Source organism: Diadema antillarum, unplaced genomic scaffold (genome assembly GCF_040938485.1).
Source record: "Diadema antillarum isolate AM-2024a unplaced genomic scaffold, OU_Dant_1.0 seq00000364_RagTag, whole genome shotgun sequence".
In the NCBI taxonomy this organism is placed as follows: domain Eukaryota; kingdom Metazoa; phylum Echinodermata; class Echinoidea; order Diadematoida; family Diadematidae; genus Diadema; species Diadema antillarum.
In genome coordinates this window covers 997,961-1,016,994 of record NW_027271365.1, presented here as the reverse complement: position 1 = coordinate 1,016,994, position 19,034 = coordinate 997,961, and the positions used below count along the sequence as shown (strand labels likewise).

The window sequence follows — 19,034 nt, the reverse complement described above, 5'->3', positions numbered from 1 at the left end:
GGTGCTTGCATTTCATTCATGGTGGTAAATTTCAGGTAGTACATAGTTTGTTGTATTAGATGAAAATGCTTGACATGTCCTTATTGTTTACATAGATGCTCCCTTGATATGTATTATGATATTGGTATTGGAAGCAATTTGATGTATCACCTCTGTGTTTCAAACAAAAAATGCTTGAAAGCGCTTTAATGATATTTTTAAGCACTTGGATTTTCACAATGAAATGTGGCATGTGAACTGTTACACGAGTGCATGGGAGAATGTCTGAACAGAAATCTGGGGTAGTATGCCCTATACTCACCAAAGCAGCAATCTCACAATGTACAGGTACACACTCAAAATGTGTCTGCATAAGTATGCATTTACGCATGTGATGGTTAAGTATGAATTATATGTATTCATGAGTATGCTTGATAAGTCTATACATATCTGAACACATATGTTTGTTTGTGTATACATTATCGTCAGCTGAGGACTACAAGGGTGCTGTTACATTCTAACATTTGAGTGTAAATATAAAGGAAGCAATCAATTTTCATAAAATAAATAGTTTATTCAATCAAAAGTGGGTATAGATTTACAAGCATTGTAATACAAAGTTTATCTAATCAAATGTGGTTATAGATTTATAAGCATAATTGTTCTAAATGATTGGAAAAACAGTGCCATTGTGGTTTTGATTTTTAACATTTTACTGAAAATGAATGTAATGCAAAATTGATGCCATATGGTATGGATCAAGCTCTAAAACCTGATACCAATAACTCAATGCCCTAAAAAATTGTGATAATGCCCTTCTCGTTCTCAGCAGAGGATATGTATGTTTTGTAAAAACATCTGAATACTGTATAAGCTGTTATTTTTGTGAGGGTTTAATTTTTTTGCAAATTTTACGAATCACAATTGGATCATGTACATGAAAATGTCTAGATGCATTTGGATGATAGTGCATTTATGTTAGCGTCGGCATCAATTCGCAAAAACAACATCTTGCGAAAATGTCTATGACCTCCTCATTTGCAAAAGTATCTGTATGCGAATATAACAGTGTATACAGTATGAGGTACGTGGTATGTATGTTTGCATGTATGAAATGCTGGATATATAGGTACATTGTACGTAAAGCCCAAGTTATTGTTGCTCACTTCCAGGTCTGCCATCAACAATCAGAGTGGGGTGGAGACCCAAGCGGCTGGACTGGTCACTGGTGTCCTGGTCATTCTCTCTCTGGCCTTCCTCACCCCACTCTTCTACTTCATCCCAAAGGCCTCCCTGGCCGCCGTCATCATGTACGCCGTGGTCTTCATGATCGACTACCACATCGTCGTGGACCTGTGGAGAGTCAAAAGTGAGTGAGAAAGCATGTAGTGTTGTCAGGTGATGTTGATCTGAAAGTCATTAGCTAGCCCCTGTTTGTTTAGTCATCGGATAGAGGATGGGGAAAAGGCAGCTCCATTAAAAATATGTTGGATTTATCAGTGGGGGAGGATGTTTTACACTGTAGCTATTATTTGAAACATTGGAAGTGCAACCATATCAGAATGATAAAAAGAAAAATGAAGCAAGTCTTAAAGCTTTCACAATTCGCTTTATGTTTTTCACAGTTGATATCAATTGAAACATTGGAATTGCAATCGTATCAGAGTGATAAAAAGAAAAATGAAGCATGTATTAAAGCTTCTGCAATATGCTTTAACTCATTTTCTGTTTAAATATAACAAAATTATCCAAGCTGGGCACATTCAAATATAGGTGAATCTCTGTCATCTAATGGTCTAATGTATGGAACTAATAAAAGGTATATCTTTTTCAAAGAGGATACTCTTTTGGAGGAAACAAAAAAACTAAAATCCAAAATGAACAATATTCCATCCTGATCATTTTTTGGATAAAGAATATGGCTTATTGCCAATAAAATGGCTGGTATAATAATACAGATTATAGTGTTATCAAGATTAACTACTCGGTAAAAATCTTCTGAATATTATGCAAGATCATAGCTTATTGTCTTTAATATGTGCCTCGTCTCTGTTTAAGTGCTGGCTTCCAGATATTTCGCTGTGTTTATAGCGCATCATTAAATCATTTTATTTTGCTCTCATTACAGAGCTGGATTTGATTCCCCTCTTTGTGACTTTCTTCCTGTCTCTCTGGCTCGGAGTGGAGTATGGAACCATTTGTGGCATCGTGGTCGACATAATCTTACTCTTGTACCCGTATGGAAAGCCTGGCTTTAAGGTATGCATCACAATAATCTCGCTTGCACATCCACCCCCTTGTTGCCTTGTGTGATATGGTTGCTGAAATGGTTACAGTTATTCCTGACCCTTATAAGCAACATGGAGACAGAAGATGTAAGTGCATATGACCAAGTGCATTCCTCTGACTGGCTGACAGCTATATTTTATTTCATAGTCTAATTGTCATGTGACGTTTTGCAGCAACCAACAGGAGAGACCTTTAGCTCACAAGAGATTCATTCCTATAAAGCCCACAAGGCAAAAAACTACCCATAAATTGATACATAAATACACCGTACATACCTACTCCATGTTATAAGGATTAGAACCAGCACTGGCTTTCAGACAGAAGCTCTGTAGTCTGATGGATATGATGCCTGTCAGGTAATCAGGAGATTGTTGGTTCGAATCAAACCCAAGTATGTATGCCATTGACTTTTTATACCCCCGCCAAACGAAGTTTGAAGGGGGTATATAGGAATCAGCGGACGGTCGGTCGGGCGGTCGGGCGGTCGGGCGGTCGGGCGGTCGGGCGGTCGGGCGGTCGGGCGGTCGGGCGGTCGGTCCGTTGCAAATCTTGCGTCGCGAACTACTTCCTCAGTTTTCAACCGATTCCCATAAAACTTTGCACAGATGTGTGCCTTGGGTTGTAGATGTGCAAGACGTATTTTTTGACAGTACCCATAAGTACGTTGCCATGGTAACGGCATATTATGGGCAAAAATGGGTACAAATCTTGCGTCGCGAACTCCTCCCACAGTTTTTGATCAATTTTTATGAAATTAGGTACAGATGTTCATCTGAATATGTTAATGTGCAAGACACATATTTCCGCAGTGGCAAAAAGTGCGTTGCCATGGTAACGGCATGTTATTGGTAAAATATAGGGCAAAATGCTTCATGGCAAAACTGCTTCATCAGTGTTCTTCCAATTCTCATGGAATTCATATTGAATGTTTGTCTTAGGATATAGGTCAGCATGACACATTTCTTGACAGTGACAAAAAGTATGTTGCCATGGTAACAGCTCACATATTATGAGCCAAAATGATGGAAAATTTTGTGTTGCAAACTACTTCCTCAGTTTTTGCCCAATTTCCATGAAACTTGGTACAGATGTGTGCCTTTGGTTGTAGATGTGCAAGACGCATTTTTTGACAGTACCCGAAAGTACGTTGCCATGGTAACGGCATATTAATGGCAGAAGATCAAGGAAAGATCTTGCGGATTTAACTACTTCCTCAGTTTTTTGACCAAAGCTTATGAAATGTGGCACACACCTTGATCTTGGTGGGAAGATGTGGAAGACATATTTTTCGGATGTGTCGGAAGCTGCGTTGCCATGGTAACGGCATATAAATGGCAGAAGATCAAGGAAAGATCTTGCGGATTGAACTACTTCCTCTGTATTCGACTGAAGCTCATGAAATGTGGCACACACATTGGTCTTGGTGGGAAGATGTGCAAGACATATTTTTTGGACGTGTCGGAAGCTGCGTTGCCATGGTAACGGAATTTAAATGGCAGAAGATCAAGGAAAGATCATTCCTTGGGTAAGACTGTCGTCACGGGGCGGGGGTATTAATCACCTTAAGTGATATTTCTAGTTTTCAAGGCTACCAGGAAAACACTGATCAGTGCTTATTTACGTTGATGGAGGACAATTTGTCCACCAGTTGAATTACCAATGCTCAGATGGATCATCTAAATAAGGAAGCACTTTATTACCATCTGCCGAGGAGGATATGTTTTTGCTGGCATTTGTTTGTTTGTTTGTTTGTCTGTCTGTCTGCTTGCAATATAACTCAAAAAGTTGTGAATTGTTTTAGATGAAACTTACAGGAAGAGTTGATAATGACACAAGGAACAGATGATCAAATTTCAAATTTTGGTAGTGATCCAAGAATTTTTCTGGATTTTTGAAGGATTTCTAATCTTTTGGCAAATAGGGTAAATTAGCTTGGGAGTTCAAGCTGCATGTATACGAGATTTGCACATACACGCACTGAAGCACATGCTCTGCTCAAGGTGCCACACTGCAGGAAGCTGATGAAGTAAACACAAGGCTTCTTTGGGAAATTTGGCAATTTTTAGCATGCAAGTGTGGGTGGAAATGAGCTGCTTGGCGGAGATCTGCACTCTCTGAGTGCTTTTCCTAGTTATAGTTTGTTCTACTCTATAGAAAGTAAAAAGGGAAAGTGGTGCAGAGTTAGTGAAAATTCCCCAATTTTCTTTTCAGACCAGAGAGGATCAAGAGGGAGTCCTGATCATCACACTGGAGCAAGGCTTAAGGTACCCAGCCATGGGTACCCTCCACAACCTCCTGGACGACAAGGGACTCCTCTGTGAAGTCCCACGCTCTGCCATCATCGACTTCTCACGCGTGGCATCCCTCGACTACTCTGTCGTAGAAGTAAGAATTTTGAAAAAAAAAATCATGTCTTTGATGCTTCACCGGCATTTATCAAACTTGTATGACTGTCTGAAAGATTTATTTGATTCTAGTGGCCCTTGTCTAACACCAGGGGGTAGACATTGTATTGCAAACTTTCCCTCTTGTCACATTTAGTTTGAAATTCAATGCATCATTTATCATTTTCATTTGATATGTTTTACAGAAGCACCTCTTATATGTCATCAAATGACAAAGACTTGATTGTTTAAAGTTTAACTCAGTAATGAGGTTTCCCTTTACTATCTCTGGCAGGCCCGGGACATAGGTTTAAAACACCATTACTCTTTAATAGTGGAATACCAGATGTTGATTTGAATGATAACTCTCGTTTCCTTGTCTTCCTTGTTCGTTTTCTTCAAAACTAGGGATTAAAAGATGTCGTGAAATCCTTCAGGAAAAAGCAGCTAAGCATCATGCTCACAGGAGTAAAGGTAAGGTGATCCATGTCACATAAACAGTCTTGTAAAGGAATAAACATCCGTATTATTCCTGGATTTCCAGGAATTACGAATCCCAAGTGAAAACATTCAATATTGTGGTAAAAAGGGAAGTATTTGAGAACTGAATGCAAGAATCTCTGTGACTTGAAGATAATTGCACCAGCCACTGAAGTGTCAACAGTGTAGTTTCTGTTTCTTAGAGTTTTTCTTAGATGTATCCCCTTTGTGATAACAAAGGAATTCTCCAGATAACAGTTTGTATCATATTTTGTGTGTAGAAGATTAAAAAAAAAGAAACCTACAATTTCAAATTGACTGTGATCCTTTGAAAGTTTGTGTACTGCACTGCTACAGAGGTATATACATGTATGTGCAGGGAAAAGAAAATAATATTGAATTTCTACTGATGGTAAGATATGTATGTCTATGGTGTATAACTTAACTCATTATCCTGCCTGGTAAGAAAACATGAGTGAAAGTGGAAACTCTTCTCCAGTATAAGGTACTCTTACATATGAGCTCTTCTCTCTGATAAAGTAGTATCATAAGGGTAATAAACATAAACTGGTACATAAAGATATGTCTTTATGCAACATAAGTTACTAATCAAACATGTTTTAAAAAGTTGATAACAGGCTCCCCCTCCTGTTTATTATTTAAAGATTTGCCATATGTATGTATTATTATATCACGATTGTATATTTGTAATGTGAACTATTGTTTATATTTTCATGACTTGTGAATAATATGTTGATATATTGTCATTATTTTTCTTTTATATACAAGTGGAGAAATAAAACTTACTGAAACTTGCTGAAAAACGGTAAAGCAATAAACAACAAAATAGCAAAGTCAACGATAAATGAAGGAAGGTGTTTACAAAAAAAAATTTATAATTGTTCTAAATGTGTAAAGTCATCAGCTGTGTCCAAAGAGTCTATTTCATTTATTGCTACAACGCGTTAACATGTACAAACAAAATAACATCAGCAGCACAATTCTACTATAAACAAATGATGATATTGTTAGTGCATAGTGTTAAGGAACAAGCGAAGGCATTTGAGTGAGAAACAAGGTTTATCCCAGATGAAAAAAGCAAAAACAAACAAACAAAACAAGCAATGTAATGGTTGTATTTCTTGAAGTGAGACCAAACAAATAGAAATAAGAGAATTGCAAGGTGTTCCTGGTCATGCCTGTCACAGTTCATTTTTTTTTTTGACCCCCTTCCATCCACAGCCTGGAATACATTCGATGCTGGACAGGGCTAAGATAGAAGGGGTCAAGATACTGGACAGTGTGGACGATGCCCTCCACAAGGTCAACCAGGGCCTGGAGGAGAGCCAAGGAGATGCGAGCACTCACCTCGTCGCCATGGTGATGGGAGATCGTGAGGAAAATGAAGTGGCAAAGTCTAACGGTGAGTTGTGGTGGTTGGAATTGCTGGGCTACCTTGATATCTTACAGTTTTGCTATTCTATCTTTCTATTGTGCTGTCATGATTATTCTATCAATTCTTACTTTTCTAGACTCAAATTATAAACGTAGCTAGTGATTTTAGTAAAAATAAAACATTGTCTGTTAATGTTGTGGTGAACTTACATTTTGATGACTAAAACTGTGAAATCGATCACTTTTTACCATAGGAAATGAGTAATAGACTGTCTACGTAATCTTGTAATGGTTATGCAGTGCGTGTCTATAAGTTTTTAACAGTTTGCATCTTCTGAACTCTCTGAAGATGCATGTTACTATACATTTTAGAAATAACAATGATAATGATAATAAGAATAATAAGATCTGATATATCCGGGGTAGCCTCTTCAGTGTTGCTACTGCTCTACCAGAGGGCCCTGCCATTACAATGTCCATAAGAGATCAATCTTTTCATTCTTGAGAAATTAGGAATCAGATTGATTGTAGCTTTTAACCTGTTGAGGACGGTTTGACTTTGCTGCAACACACATTTCCCACAGACATTTGCACAAGTTACTCAGGACTCGTCCTCAACAGGTTAACTATCTTTCCTTTTTAGGCCGTAAATGAGATTATTTGAATACATTTCATCTTGCATCTGTATCTGTTTCTTTGGTGTGTCTAATCTTGCTTCAGAGCACAACATTGAAGACAGTGCAGTGTGAACACGACCGTGGAGATATAAGGAGGTAACCATGGCAACACCCAGATTTCATATGATATGCTGCGCAGAGAGGGCAACTGATGAGGAACATCTTGAATCTCTGTCCCAGAAATATACGTGCACTTTTGCCTTGGAAGGGCGTTTTGGGTGTATACAGATATTTTTCAGGGGAGGACCAAAACTGACCATTTTGGCTACAGCTGCAAAGTAATAATGGCACATTCCATGTCACTGTTCTTCCCTACTTTGGTAAAATCTCTCCAAATCAGCATCATGCCGAGATTAGAAATCTATGTTTTGTTGGTTTGTTGCCCAGTGCATTGCATCAATGATGTCTTGATTTAATCACCCACCAATGTATCATCAAATTGTAACATGGACATTTAGACTCATGAAGAAAAGGTCCAGTGTAATACCTTGAGAGTAGAGTTGTACAGGAGGAACAAACTTTGTTTTTATATGCCAATGTACTTTCATTTTATGAAGATAAATGTTGTCACATTATCAATTAACTGTAAAGAAAATTGCAGAGGTTGATTTTTGCATTGCAACAAAGTAATCATTTGATGTTGCTGAGAAAAAAGTGATTAATCGAGCTGAAAGAGTCCCTCCAAAGATTTTGCCCATATCCCTTTCTCTGCATCAACAACATTTCATGTTCCCACCGTAATACACTATCACTAGAAATATTGAATGCAGTTTTTTTATTCAATTTCTCAGGAATCTTGTGCACAGCATGTAAACGTGGAATTCATGTTTTTTATGTTTTCTCAGAGGTTTATGTAAACACATACAAACTCCAAGATAGAAGCCCCATAATTCATCTGTTGAGAATGAGAAGGGCGTTAAGTTGTCTCAAACACTATGGGTTTTGTGGCAACGTAACGCCCTTTTCATTCTCAATCGACACATTCATGAGTACTTTCAGTGTCATCTAAACACTCTATGTATAGTTATCAAATTTGCTTTGAGCGCAAAGTGTATCCAATGAAAGCTTCAACTGCCAGAGGAGTTTTGTAAAGGTGAATGAAAGAATCCATTTTATTCCATCTGATTTATTACTACAATGCTTGTGACATCTGCCTGTTGCCTTATTTGGATGACAAGTTTCAGTCATTGTTTTAAATGATGCAGCAGGCCCTAGCATTGAATGTTGCATTATCTCTGCTACGCAAATCGGCAGTTTTAGTAGAATTAGCTCATTTTTGTTTTAAAAAAAAATGCGGTGTAGGATTTTTGCTGAAGAGGCTGTGCTAAGGGGATGATATCATACAGTATTATTATCATTATTGTGAGAAACTTTTTTAAAGTTAGAAATATGCTGCCAAAAAATGTAATCAAGACATATCCTATAAAGATGCTACTTTTAGACAATTAGACAATGAAATGAAAAAAGAATGGTCTTGTACATGTATTATGATATATTCACAGGTTCTGTAGAATTTTACTGATGTACATACATTCTTTGTTTGTAACGTAGTGTTAAAGGGATGAGTCTGTTTTTGATACAGATGATTCTAATTATGTCATGGTACTATGAATCCTGCTGTGTGTGAGAGATACCATTTATTGCTTGGAACTTGGTCTTTCTTGCCTTAGTAGATAAAATACAATGCACTCCCGTTATAATGAACACGGTTATGAAGAAATTCCGGTTACAATGAAATAAAAATTCAGGCCGTAGCATTATTGGCTCTATGTTTTTATTGCTGACTTGTTCGGTTATAATGAAATTTCGATATAACGAAAGAAAACTGCTGGTCCCGAGGACTTTGTTATAACGGAAGTCCTCTGTATAAACAAAATATATGAGAGAGAGAGAGAGAGAGAGGGAGAGAAATACGAATGATGATAGCAGTGATGATTGGATGATTATTATGATGATGATGATAATGATTTGGCTGATCAGGTGTTGGTGATGTTATGTAATCAAAGATTGCTTTTAAAGATGAAACATGTGCCTTGAACACTGCATCTATATATCATGTATATATCTTTGGAAAAAATATTAAAGGTATAAATGTGCAACAAATACATGGTGATGTTAACATTAAATGTGTAATTAGATGATATGCTTGTACCTATCAATGTTGTAGTCTGCGATGAATTATGTATATAGATTTCCATCGCGGTAGTGTGGTTAAGTACATAGTAAAGACTGTGAATAAATCTTTCTGAAACAGGGATATCATAGTGAATAGGGAGCTTTAGATTTTAGACGCGCAGACGTTCAAAGGAAAAAAAACATGGTCTGAGCATGCGCAGTAACTTGACGTGCGCTACTGCACACGCTCAGACCATGTTTTTTTCTCTTTGAACGTCCGCGCGTCTAAAATCTAAAGCTCCCTAATGTCCCTGTCCAACTTAATTGTCCTCGTTCATAGCCACTCCTGATGTTCAAACTTTTTTTCCAGCTTCCGTGGACACAGATTTGGGGGAAAAAAGTTGGAAAATGTCTACTTCTAAAATGTTAGTCGTTATGTTGACTATATCAATCAGTGCTTTTCAACCCAAGCTTTGCTATCAAACCCAAGCATTCAGGCTTATTTGAAATGAAGTACTGCTAGTACTGAAATTAATTTTCATGAAACTGACAGTCAAACACTTTTCTGATCTTAGAAGTCATACCAAAGGACTTGATTCTCTCCTATTTTTCTATAATTTCAAATTAAATCTGGCTACAAGTGAGGAATGTCAGGTTACATAAGAGGCTATTTTCCATAATTATGACTTCGTGTGAAGATTCTATTCATCTATTGCTCAAAGGAAGTTGTTTTACTAAGTATCAAGTCTTTTGGAAGTTAAAGATCAGATGTGTGGCATACTCGGTCTATAAGAATGTACTGTAAAATGAGGATGTTCGCGTGCATTTTAATTTCATGAATTTTGCGAGAGCCAAGATTTTCAAAATTTTGATGCACACACAAGTTCTTGTCTGCACTATATGCATTGGATGTTAAAGGCAACCTACGAAAAATTTGAAACCGCGAAAAAGGCCACCGGCTCCAATTTGCAAAAATTTCATGCCATGAAAATACTGTGTTTTACAGTATACCCTATCATAATGTACCCAAGATCTTCAATCAAAGCTCTGCATGTTTGAAGCTCCATCTGAGGAAAGACTGCCCCCTGTAGTTAAAGAAAGTAAAAGTCTGCAGCACTCAGCAAGCTCATTTCTGCCTGTGCATACTGCATCCTACCACCATACCCATGTTTTAGAGCAATGCGAGTGTCTGTTTACTCTGTTTGTTGGGATATTTGTCCTGCAGAAGTATAATTATGGTGTTTAATATAGAACTTTATCTCATGTGAAAGTTGTGTTGCATGTAAATGTCAGTCATAAAGATGTCTAACATAGCAACTTTATGATACAATCACTTCCAATTCATGTGGCCAAGCCATAGAGCCTGAGTGTTTTCCAGAAAATGTCACAATTTTCTTTTTTTTAATGAATATGCCCTTCATGATTCTCCATTGTGGCAAATCGTGGTTGTCATATTCTTACTCATCCCCTGAAGGATGAATATACCATGGTAAATATTTAATATGGGAAATATTCGCAAAATTTTATTTTGGCTTCATTCACAAAGCAAGGTTTATGCTGAAGACACAGTACTGATGTGAGGACACTGATTCCATTGTTTCTGTGTTATTGTGCACATAGGATGTTGTGTTTACATGAAAAAAAATTCATGCAAATCTTTGCAGATTTGATGGTCATACTTAAGTCACTGTTTCTTGGGGGGGGGGGGGTTGTAGACTTCTTACAGTAAAGTATTGTTCTAAAAATCTTACATGTATCTAGGGTGAGGGACTTTTCTTTCTCAAAAGTGTGTGTTCTTTGTGCGCTAATGTTTGTGCTCATAAGGTATTTAGTAGACATTGTTGGGTGTGAAAGTAATGTGTTGGTTTTTGGACTCGTTGGCCACCAAAAGACTCTATGTCATTTCAGTTGCGTGCTTTCAGTGAGTGAAAGATAGTTCAAAACCAGAACTGTATTTATGTCATTGCCAAGTGCAGCTGTAATATTGTGCTTTATGCTAATCTTATAGATTTTACCTGGGTTAAAGTTTGCCAGAAGTACATAATAAAGGTGCTGAAAATGCAACAAAGAAATGCAAAAAAAAAATGGTTGACACCAGTATGTTCCATAATGTGCACAGTGCATTCTTATGGGCATTTTATCACACTGCTAACATTTAGTGATGAGATATGTATGCTCTTCAACATGAAATGGAGTTATGATCATCCACAGAATTGATCATAATAATTGCTGAGGGAAAATTGTATTCAGATTTTAACACTAGAAAGCTTAAAGCGTTCGTAGTATACAAAGTCAGTGTGTGAAACATTTTTAGAAATATGTATCTTTGTTTATATATTCAAATATTCATTAACTTCTATACCGACTTCTGAATGAACTTGTTTGTACTTCTTTCTTCGGCCATCTGTCTGTCTGTCTGTTATTCTGCGTCTCTCCCAGTCTTTCTCCCACTTTCTCTTTCTGCTTAGCTCTGCAAATTACCGGAACATTGTAGTTCATGAATTAACGATTGTCGTCATAGAAATTAGAGCGTCAGAGGGCACTCTTTTTCACGATGCATCGCCTTCAGTGTGTGATCATTCATGCATGAAATAATATCATGAAGATATTTGCAAATGACATGTATGATATTGGTGGTACTTGCCTCGAGGTTTAATGTACAACTTTAAGCAAAATTTCTGCTGGTAAATAATTGATCTGAACAGTAATGCTCTTTTTTTTTCGTGATGCAATGTGAAGTGAATTGAAGGAGAAAACAAAAGGACGGATGTCAAGTATCAGTTCACTGTGTTAAAAGACAGTTCATCTTACGCTTAATTTCTGTTTAATGATTTTGAGCGACCCATTTTTTAGAAAGTCAAGCGTTGATACTATGTAAAAGTTGAAAACATTGCATTTGGTAGACTTTATCATGTTGTTTGTTGAGAGTCGTCAACGTTTATTTTGTCCCCCTTGTTCTTATCTAGCAGAAAATAATTCTGTTAAAGTTTTCCTGTCACAATTTTGACTCTCAGACCGTTTTGTTGGGTGGTATGGGTTGTGATTTTGAAGGTGTATTGTTTTCAGACACAACGAGGTTTTTATTACGACTCCTTGGTTTTCTTAGCAGCCACTTTCTGCCACGCTTTGGTGATCATGTAAATTGAGCTTACATTATAGAGATATATTGAAAAATAAACGCGCTGCGGTGGTATATTGCGATATTTGCAAGGTTTTGCGTTGTTCAGTGCTTGGGTACAGAGTTTTGGGGTGCGGCGTTTTTGAGTGCAGAGAGGTATTAGGTGCATGGTTCGGAATGATGGTGTTGTCATTGATAATGGCAATTATGATGTTGCTGCTGCTGCTGCTGATGGTGATGATGATGATATAAGGAGAAGGAGGAGGAGGAGGAGAGGTTAGTGCTAACACCATGATGTGTATAATTATAATCTTTGAAAGGACTGTTGAATGGTGAGAGATGAACCAAGAGAGAGGAGAGTTGAGGAGGGAAGCGACACCGGGAGAGTGTTAAGGAAGGTAAATAATGACAGTCTTAAGGGCAGCGGTGAGCAGGGAGTTGAGGTTGCACTAATGGAGACGGGAGAATTCAAAGGAGACAGGGACAGTTGCAAGGAAGAATACAATGGGAATCAGGTCAACCTCGGAAGTCGATGGGAGGGGAAAGATGAATCAGAAATGAAGGAGGAAAGGAAATAGAACGTTTGAAAATCATGTAGATAAGAGAGCTAGAGAAGTGAAAAAGAATGTGAAATTAGGAAGATGTATCAGGACGTGAAACGAGAGAAAACGGGAGTCCGGAAGCGACTGAGAACGTCGACTTGGGTGGATCATAGGAAGGGCTCCTGTAGGAAAGAGATATGAGAGGGAATCATAGTTAGAAATGTAGTCTTGAAAAGGACCTCCGTGGAAGAAGGAATGAAGCAGATATGACAAAGAAAAAAAGAGGGAAAACATGTCATGAAAGAGTACTATTAGTAAACCTGAGAAAGTAATCCCTGTAAATAATGGTGAAGTGATCCTGAAAAAGACCGTTGGGTTGAAGAAGGTAAGAGGTGAATCGAGGAAAAGTTCGACTCTATAGAATAAGAGAAAGAAGCGAAGAGTCGTGCAAACGACTATAAGCTCTACACAGAGATCTAGTAAAACTAAGATGATGGTGGAGATGATGATGATGATGATGATGATGATGATGATGATGATGATGATGATGATGATGATGATGATAATGACGATGATGATGATAACGGTGATGATTGCAAGTAGAGAGAAGAGAGGGACGAGGATGGTTGTGTGAAACGACGATGCTTGCAGAAGAAAAATAGTTAAAGCAGCCACGAGGATAGGAAGTTTAAAGAGAGACGGAAGCTGCCCTCTTCTGATTCTGATGCACTTATTATCGCTTCTCTTCTCATTCTCATTCGTACAAGAAAAAAAATAGAAGCAGACAAGAAGGAAAGGGGGGGGGGGGGGGTGAATCGAAATAGGAGAGGGAGAGAACTCCAATTGATGACCTGACATTGATTGAAGGAATAGACAGCTCTGCGATGCCAAGTGAAGACTATTGTATGTGGCGTCTTCGTGTTTCATTGATGAGATATTAAAGAATGATGTCCGCAGAAGCATCCAAGAATTACGTAATCATCTACTCGTCAGTCTACTTTTCCCTGTATTTCTGTGAGAACGTCCGGAAAGAAAGGGAGGGGCTACAAATCAAAGATGAGGGCTCACCATATCAAACATCCGGTATTACGTTCCCCATCTGTTACGTAACCCCAATCCGTCATTCCAGGGAAACGTTTTCGTTCAAACATGCCACGGTCGCCTTTTGTGTATTTCGTTTATCTCGTGTCCGTCTAGAAAAGAAATAACAAGCCAGCTAATGAGGAGAAACTTTTGTGATTTTTGTCTTGTAAAGACTACCAGTTTATTTCATGAGAGTTATCTGATGATAGCATCTTGTGTCGGAGTCTATAGAGCGTGCGAAATGGTGAGTCAATCCTGGAACCCGAGTATAGCAGTGAGAATAAAAGCTGAGTGTTAATCAAATTTCCTTTACTCTTTTCCCCAAACAGATTACGGGACAACGGAAATTGATGAGGAGAACGGCTTTTGTCTTAGAGCGACGAACATGCAAGGAGATTGTCAAGCTACTGCACGTTGTAACATGCACTATGGATCAAGAATGATCGTTGAAAATGTACACCAGCGCGTATTGCCACAGACAGAACGCAAGTTCTATACTTGTGATTCCTGTAACGAAGGTTCTTGCAACAACAACAAAACAAACAAACAAACAAACAAACAAAGAACGCCACGTTAAAGGACAAGTTCACCTTCATAGACATGTGGGTTGAGTGAATGCAGCAATATTAGTAGAACACATTAGTGAGAGTTTGAGCAAAATCGGACAATCCGTTCAAAAGTTATGAATTTTTGAAGTTTCTGCTCAGTCACGGCTGGATGAGAAGACTACGATAGCTTGTGATGTCACATGAGTACAACGATATAAGAAAGATTAAAGAAAATTCAACATATTTCCATTTTTATCGCATAACAAAAGAACACTCGACTTCTCTCTTTCAGAAGGCAGGGAGAATAATATTACCCTTAACATACGTCGGTAGCAAGTTGAAGAAATGTGCACTTTATTCAAAAAGTAAAGTTTTGGGAAATTCTCTTTTTATTTTCCTTATATTGTTGTACGCATGTGACATCATACACTGTGGTAGTCTTCTCTTCCAGCAGTGACTTCGCAGATACTTAAAATGTCCGTAACTTTTCAACGGATTGTCCAATTATCCTCAAACTTTCACTGATGTGTTCTATTGATATTGCTGCATTCTTTCAATCCTTATGTATATGAAGGTGGTCAGTGCCATGAAATGACTTAAGGCTGAAACTTTTCAAAGCGGCATCATAGATGAAATGTCTCCCCTTTCTACCGTTCTGGTTAGTTTGATATTTCTCCCTTGACTGAAAAGAAAGTGAACATAAAGCGGAGTTTGCGCCTTGAACGAACAAATCGACAAAAATACAAGATGCAATTGATTTTTTTTATTTTTGTTTATTTATTTTTGAAACACCAGCTATCTCGGTATACGAGGTCCGCCGCTGATTTCTTTCTGGATAAGTATGTTCCTGAAAAGAACCTACTACTAGTAATTGAAGTATTTATTACAAGATTGGTAGGGATTGGTTTTTTTTTTTTGTTTTTTTTTGTTTTGCTTTTGCTCGTTTTTGTTGTTGTTGTTGTTATTGATGCTGCTGCTGTTGTTGTTATTTTGTTGTTGTTGTTGTTGTTGTTGTTGTTGTTGCTGCTGCTGCTGCTGTTGTTTGCCTTTGTTTTGGTCTTCCGTATATACCATTCTGACCCAATGGAGATACACGTAATTCTGCACCACTTCTCACCACACCACCCACGCGGAGAATATACCAGCCTCTCGGGACCACTAACTCAGAATCCCACAGGCATTTCGTATGATCAGATCGCCTATGGCAACGCCAGGGTTAATGGAAACAGGCAACATATTTCTCATTCTCTTTTATCAAACATACTTTGATGAGAATGTCTTCCGATCACGAAGACGATCTGCTCTGGCAGACGATCTTCCAGGCAGAAAAACAAAAACAAAATATATAAAAGACCATGCCCTCTCTTTATGCTGGGCTGATACGGATCACCCTGACTCTTTATTTTATGACCCACTGAAAAAGGGGGTTGAAACAAGAAGACAGAGTTATTTATAGTACATGTAATTTGCCTTTGCATCGTTAGTTTGTTAATTTGTATTTCCTGGTCACTGCGTATCACTTCTATTGTTACAAAGAAAGCATGTTCATCACCATTTATGTAAAGGCGTTAATAGGAATCTGCTAGAACAATTATTAACACACCCCGTAAAATTTGATAACACCAATTTGTAACCGTCAAACTAAACTGAACAAAAAAAAAGCAACAACTGTCGAATATCTCAAAGAGTATCTTAACGAAATACGTCACCTTCCACTGTTCCGTCTAAATGTGTAAAGTCAGATAGGACGAGGACACAAAATGATATAACCTCTGATACGAATCTCAGTCGTCAGGGATATAAATCTTAATAATTCATTCGAAAACACCGGCGAAAACTCCAGTTCCTAAGAACCATCAATACCTTATTTGTGCGTGGAATATCTCAGACGTCCAAAAGAAGAGGTTCCCCTTGAAACAAAAAAGTATAATGAAAATTAAACCATCTCTATAGATTTTACATCATCAGGAGCGTCGACTTCACACGCGCATGAAGAGATAGCATAATTGAAGATGACTAAAACATATGGACCATTTTGATTGACAGCAAAACTGTTTAGGAAATCTGGATATTTTTCATTCGCACACGATCAGAACCAATAGAGGAGACAGTGCTAGCCTAGTATGTTACTGTGTAAACAAATTACTGCACTGCATGACTTGTCGTAAAGTTGAAAATGCTTGAATTGTCGGTGCGTTCACGATGACTACCCTTTCGACGTGGTTGAAAGGCTAACATTTTTGCCCATAAACTTCAAATCTAGTCACCCTTCGATCCTCCTTTTCTGCCAGACCCCTCCGTTCATCTTCTCTCTCTTCCAATTACTTCACGGTCTACGTACAAAAACCCGTTATGATGTAGGAGCCTTCTCTTCCATTACCCCGACCGCTTTGGAATAAACTCCCTCTTTATATTCTGAATGCCTCAATCATTTAGAATTCTTCTCGAAAACTTCATCCTTTTGATCAGTCGGTTTGTTGTTGTTGTTTTTTTTTTTTCTGGAGGCGCACACAGGTCAGTTATGTGTATCACTGTATCGCCTGTATTGTTTCTTCAACTTTTCGCTTCTGTTATTTTGGTTTTGCAGTGTCCTTACGTTATAATGTTTTCTAGTTTTCCTGTATAAAAAAGCACAAGTGCGTTTCAGAACATCCGTATAGTAAGTGAGCGCCATACAAATGCAATTTAACTGTCCAGAGATTCGACATTCATCTGAAACTCAGAGTCTTAATGATTCAATGACTTGTGTCCAACAAGAATACAATATACTATCATAATAGTGTGTGGAAGACTGGCTTGAAGTTGAATTGTGCAGGTAATAGTTCAGAAGTGCTATTCCCGGAACCTATTTTGTGTAAGACATTGAAAAAGTAGAACAGAACAAAGCAACACAAAATAAAAACCAAGAGCAAAACAAACGAATGAACGAATACTATCAGGGAGGTGACCTCCCTGATACTATGAATACGTACATGCGGATCTTCAACTATTGCTGAAAGTACAATGTAAGTGTAAGCAGGAGCCAAGGGCGCTGTGTGTACACCGAACTTCGGTGGGTGTGTATCGATAACCTTCGTTTCCATTGGTCAAAGAGTACAAACTGCTCAGCCAATCACAGGGCGTGATAGTGAGTTGTGCCTCTCATCGGAGTCTCACTCTGTATGGTACGTGGGATAGGTCACCGCAGTAGGCGTGTCTTCATCAGCCCGAAGTTTCAAAATAGCGCGCTATCTTGCGGTTACCAAACTAGTCCGATGTCAAAATAGCGCGCTAGTGAAGACGCAGATAGCGCGCTATTTGATCGGGAAAATTTCCCCCCAAAATCTTGGTCTAGTTCGTCAACTAGAGCGCTAATTCGTGAAATAGCGCGCTATCTTGGGTGCGTCTCCATCAGCCCGAAATTTTCTCGATCCCTCCACGCTTCTGGTTAGCCAGCTGGCAATGGAAAGCGCATGTACAAGCAGCTAGTGATTGTGTATAGTACATTACACGCACGGTGTATTCAAGGATCACATGTGTGTACTATAGGCCTACTGTTGTTGTCATCTTTAAAACCAGGGAGGTGATTTCTCTCACCTCCCTATTAAAACTCAGTGCCGTGCATGCTAGCTGTTTTTTTTTTTTTTTGTAAACTTCTTCTTCTGGTCCACTCTACCTTAGCTGAAGATTCTTGCAGATTGTGTGCATTTTGGAAGAAAAATTTGGATTTGTTTAAACATTGCAATTCGTTAATTTCATATAAGATGCCTCACTGGACAGAAGAAAGAGTAGCGTCCCTTTGGAGAGAATTTGCTGTACTGCTCACCTCCCTGGTTGTAGAATCGTACATACGGTGACATAGGAGATTTTGAGCGGGGAAATCCACTTTCGAACCGCGAGCCAGGCAGAGTAATATTGCAAAGTGCGCATGCGTCATTTTCGGACTAATTTCCCGAAGCAGGCTGTTCGAGCTGATGAAGACGCACATTCGCTGTATCGGGCTATTTATAAGACCGCAAAATGTCCCGCTAGTTTGAACTTCGGGCTGATGAAGACACGCCTAGTTTATCAATCAAAATACTATTTTCCCGATCAAATAGCGCGCTATTTGCGTCTTCACTACACAGATAGCGCGCTATTTTGACATCGGACTAGTTTTGGTAACCGCAAGATAGCGCGCTATTTTGAAACTTCGGGCTGATGAAGACACGCCTACTGAGAAGCTTTGGATGACTTTGTCTAGACCGAAAAAAAAAACCCAACAAAATACTACGAGAGAGAAAATTCAAAGGGTAGGCAGCACACAACAGCATTAGGTTTGTGCTCGCACTCCGAGTATCACACCCATACAAACTATACAGAAAATAGCTCGGAGATCAGGCAGGGGACTTTTACAATTGTTTGCTTTCGTAATTGTGAAGGCAGCCGTGTACTTTATGGGTAAT

General features: G+C 38.4%; 1 protein-coding gene across 1 annotated transcript in view; it reads left to right on the top strand.

Moving 5' to 3' along the window:
* Positions 1–7,276, top strand: part of LOC139731171 (sodium-independent sulfate anion transporter-like) — a 37,954-nt gene extending 30,678 nt beyond the window's left edge. Inside the window, exons 10-15 of the mRNA XM_071642052.1 lie at positions 1,152–1,348; positions 2,108–2,238; positions 4,480–4,653; positions 5,061–5,126; positions 6,375–6,555; positions 7,248–7,276. Coding sequence (XP_071498153.1) covers positions 1,152–1,348; positions 2,108–2,238; positions 4,480–4,653; positions 5,061–5,126; positions 6,375–6,555; positions 7,248–7,276 — 778 coding nt within the window. The remainder of the gene's footprint in view (positions 1–1,151; positions 1,349–2,107; positions 2,239–4,479; positions 4,654–5,060; positions 5,127–6,374; positions 6,556–7,247) is intronic.
* Positions 7,277–19,034: the final 11,758 nt, after the last annotated feature.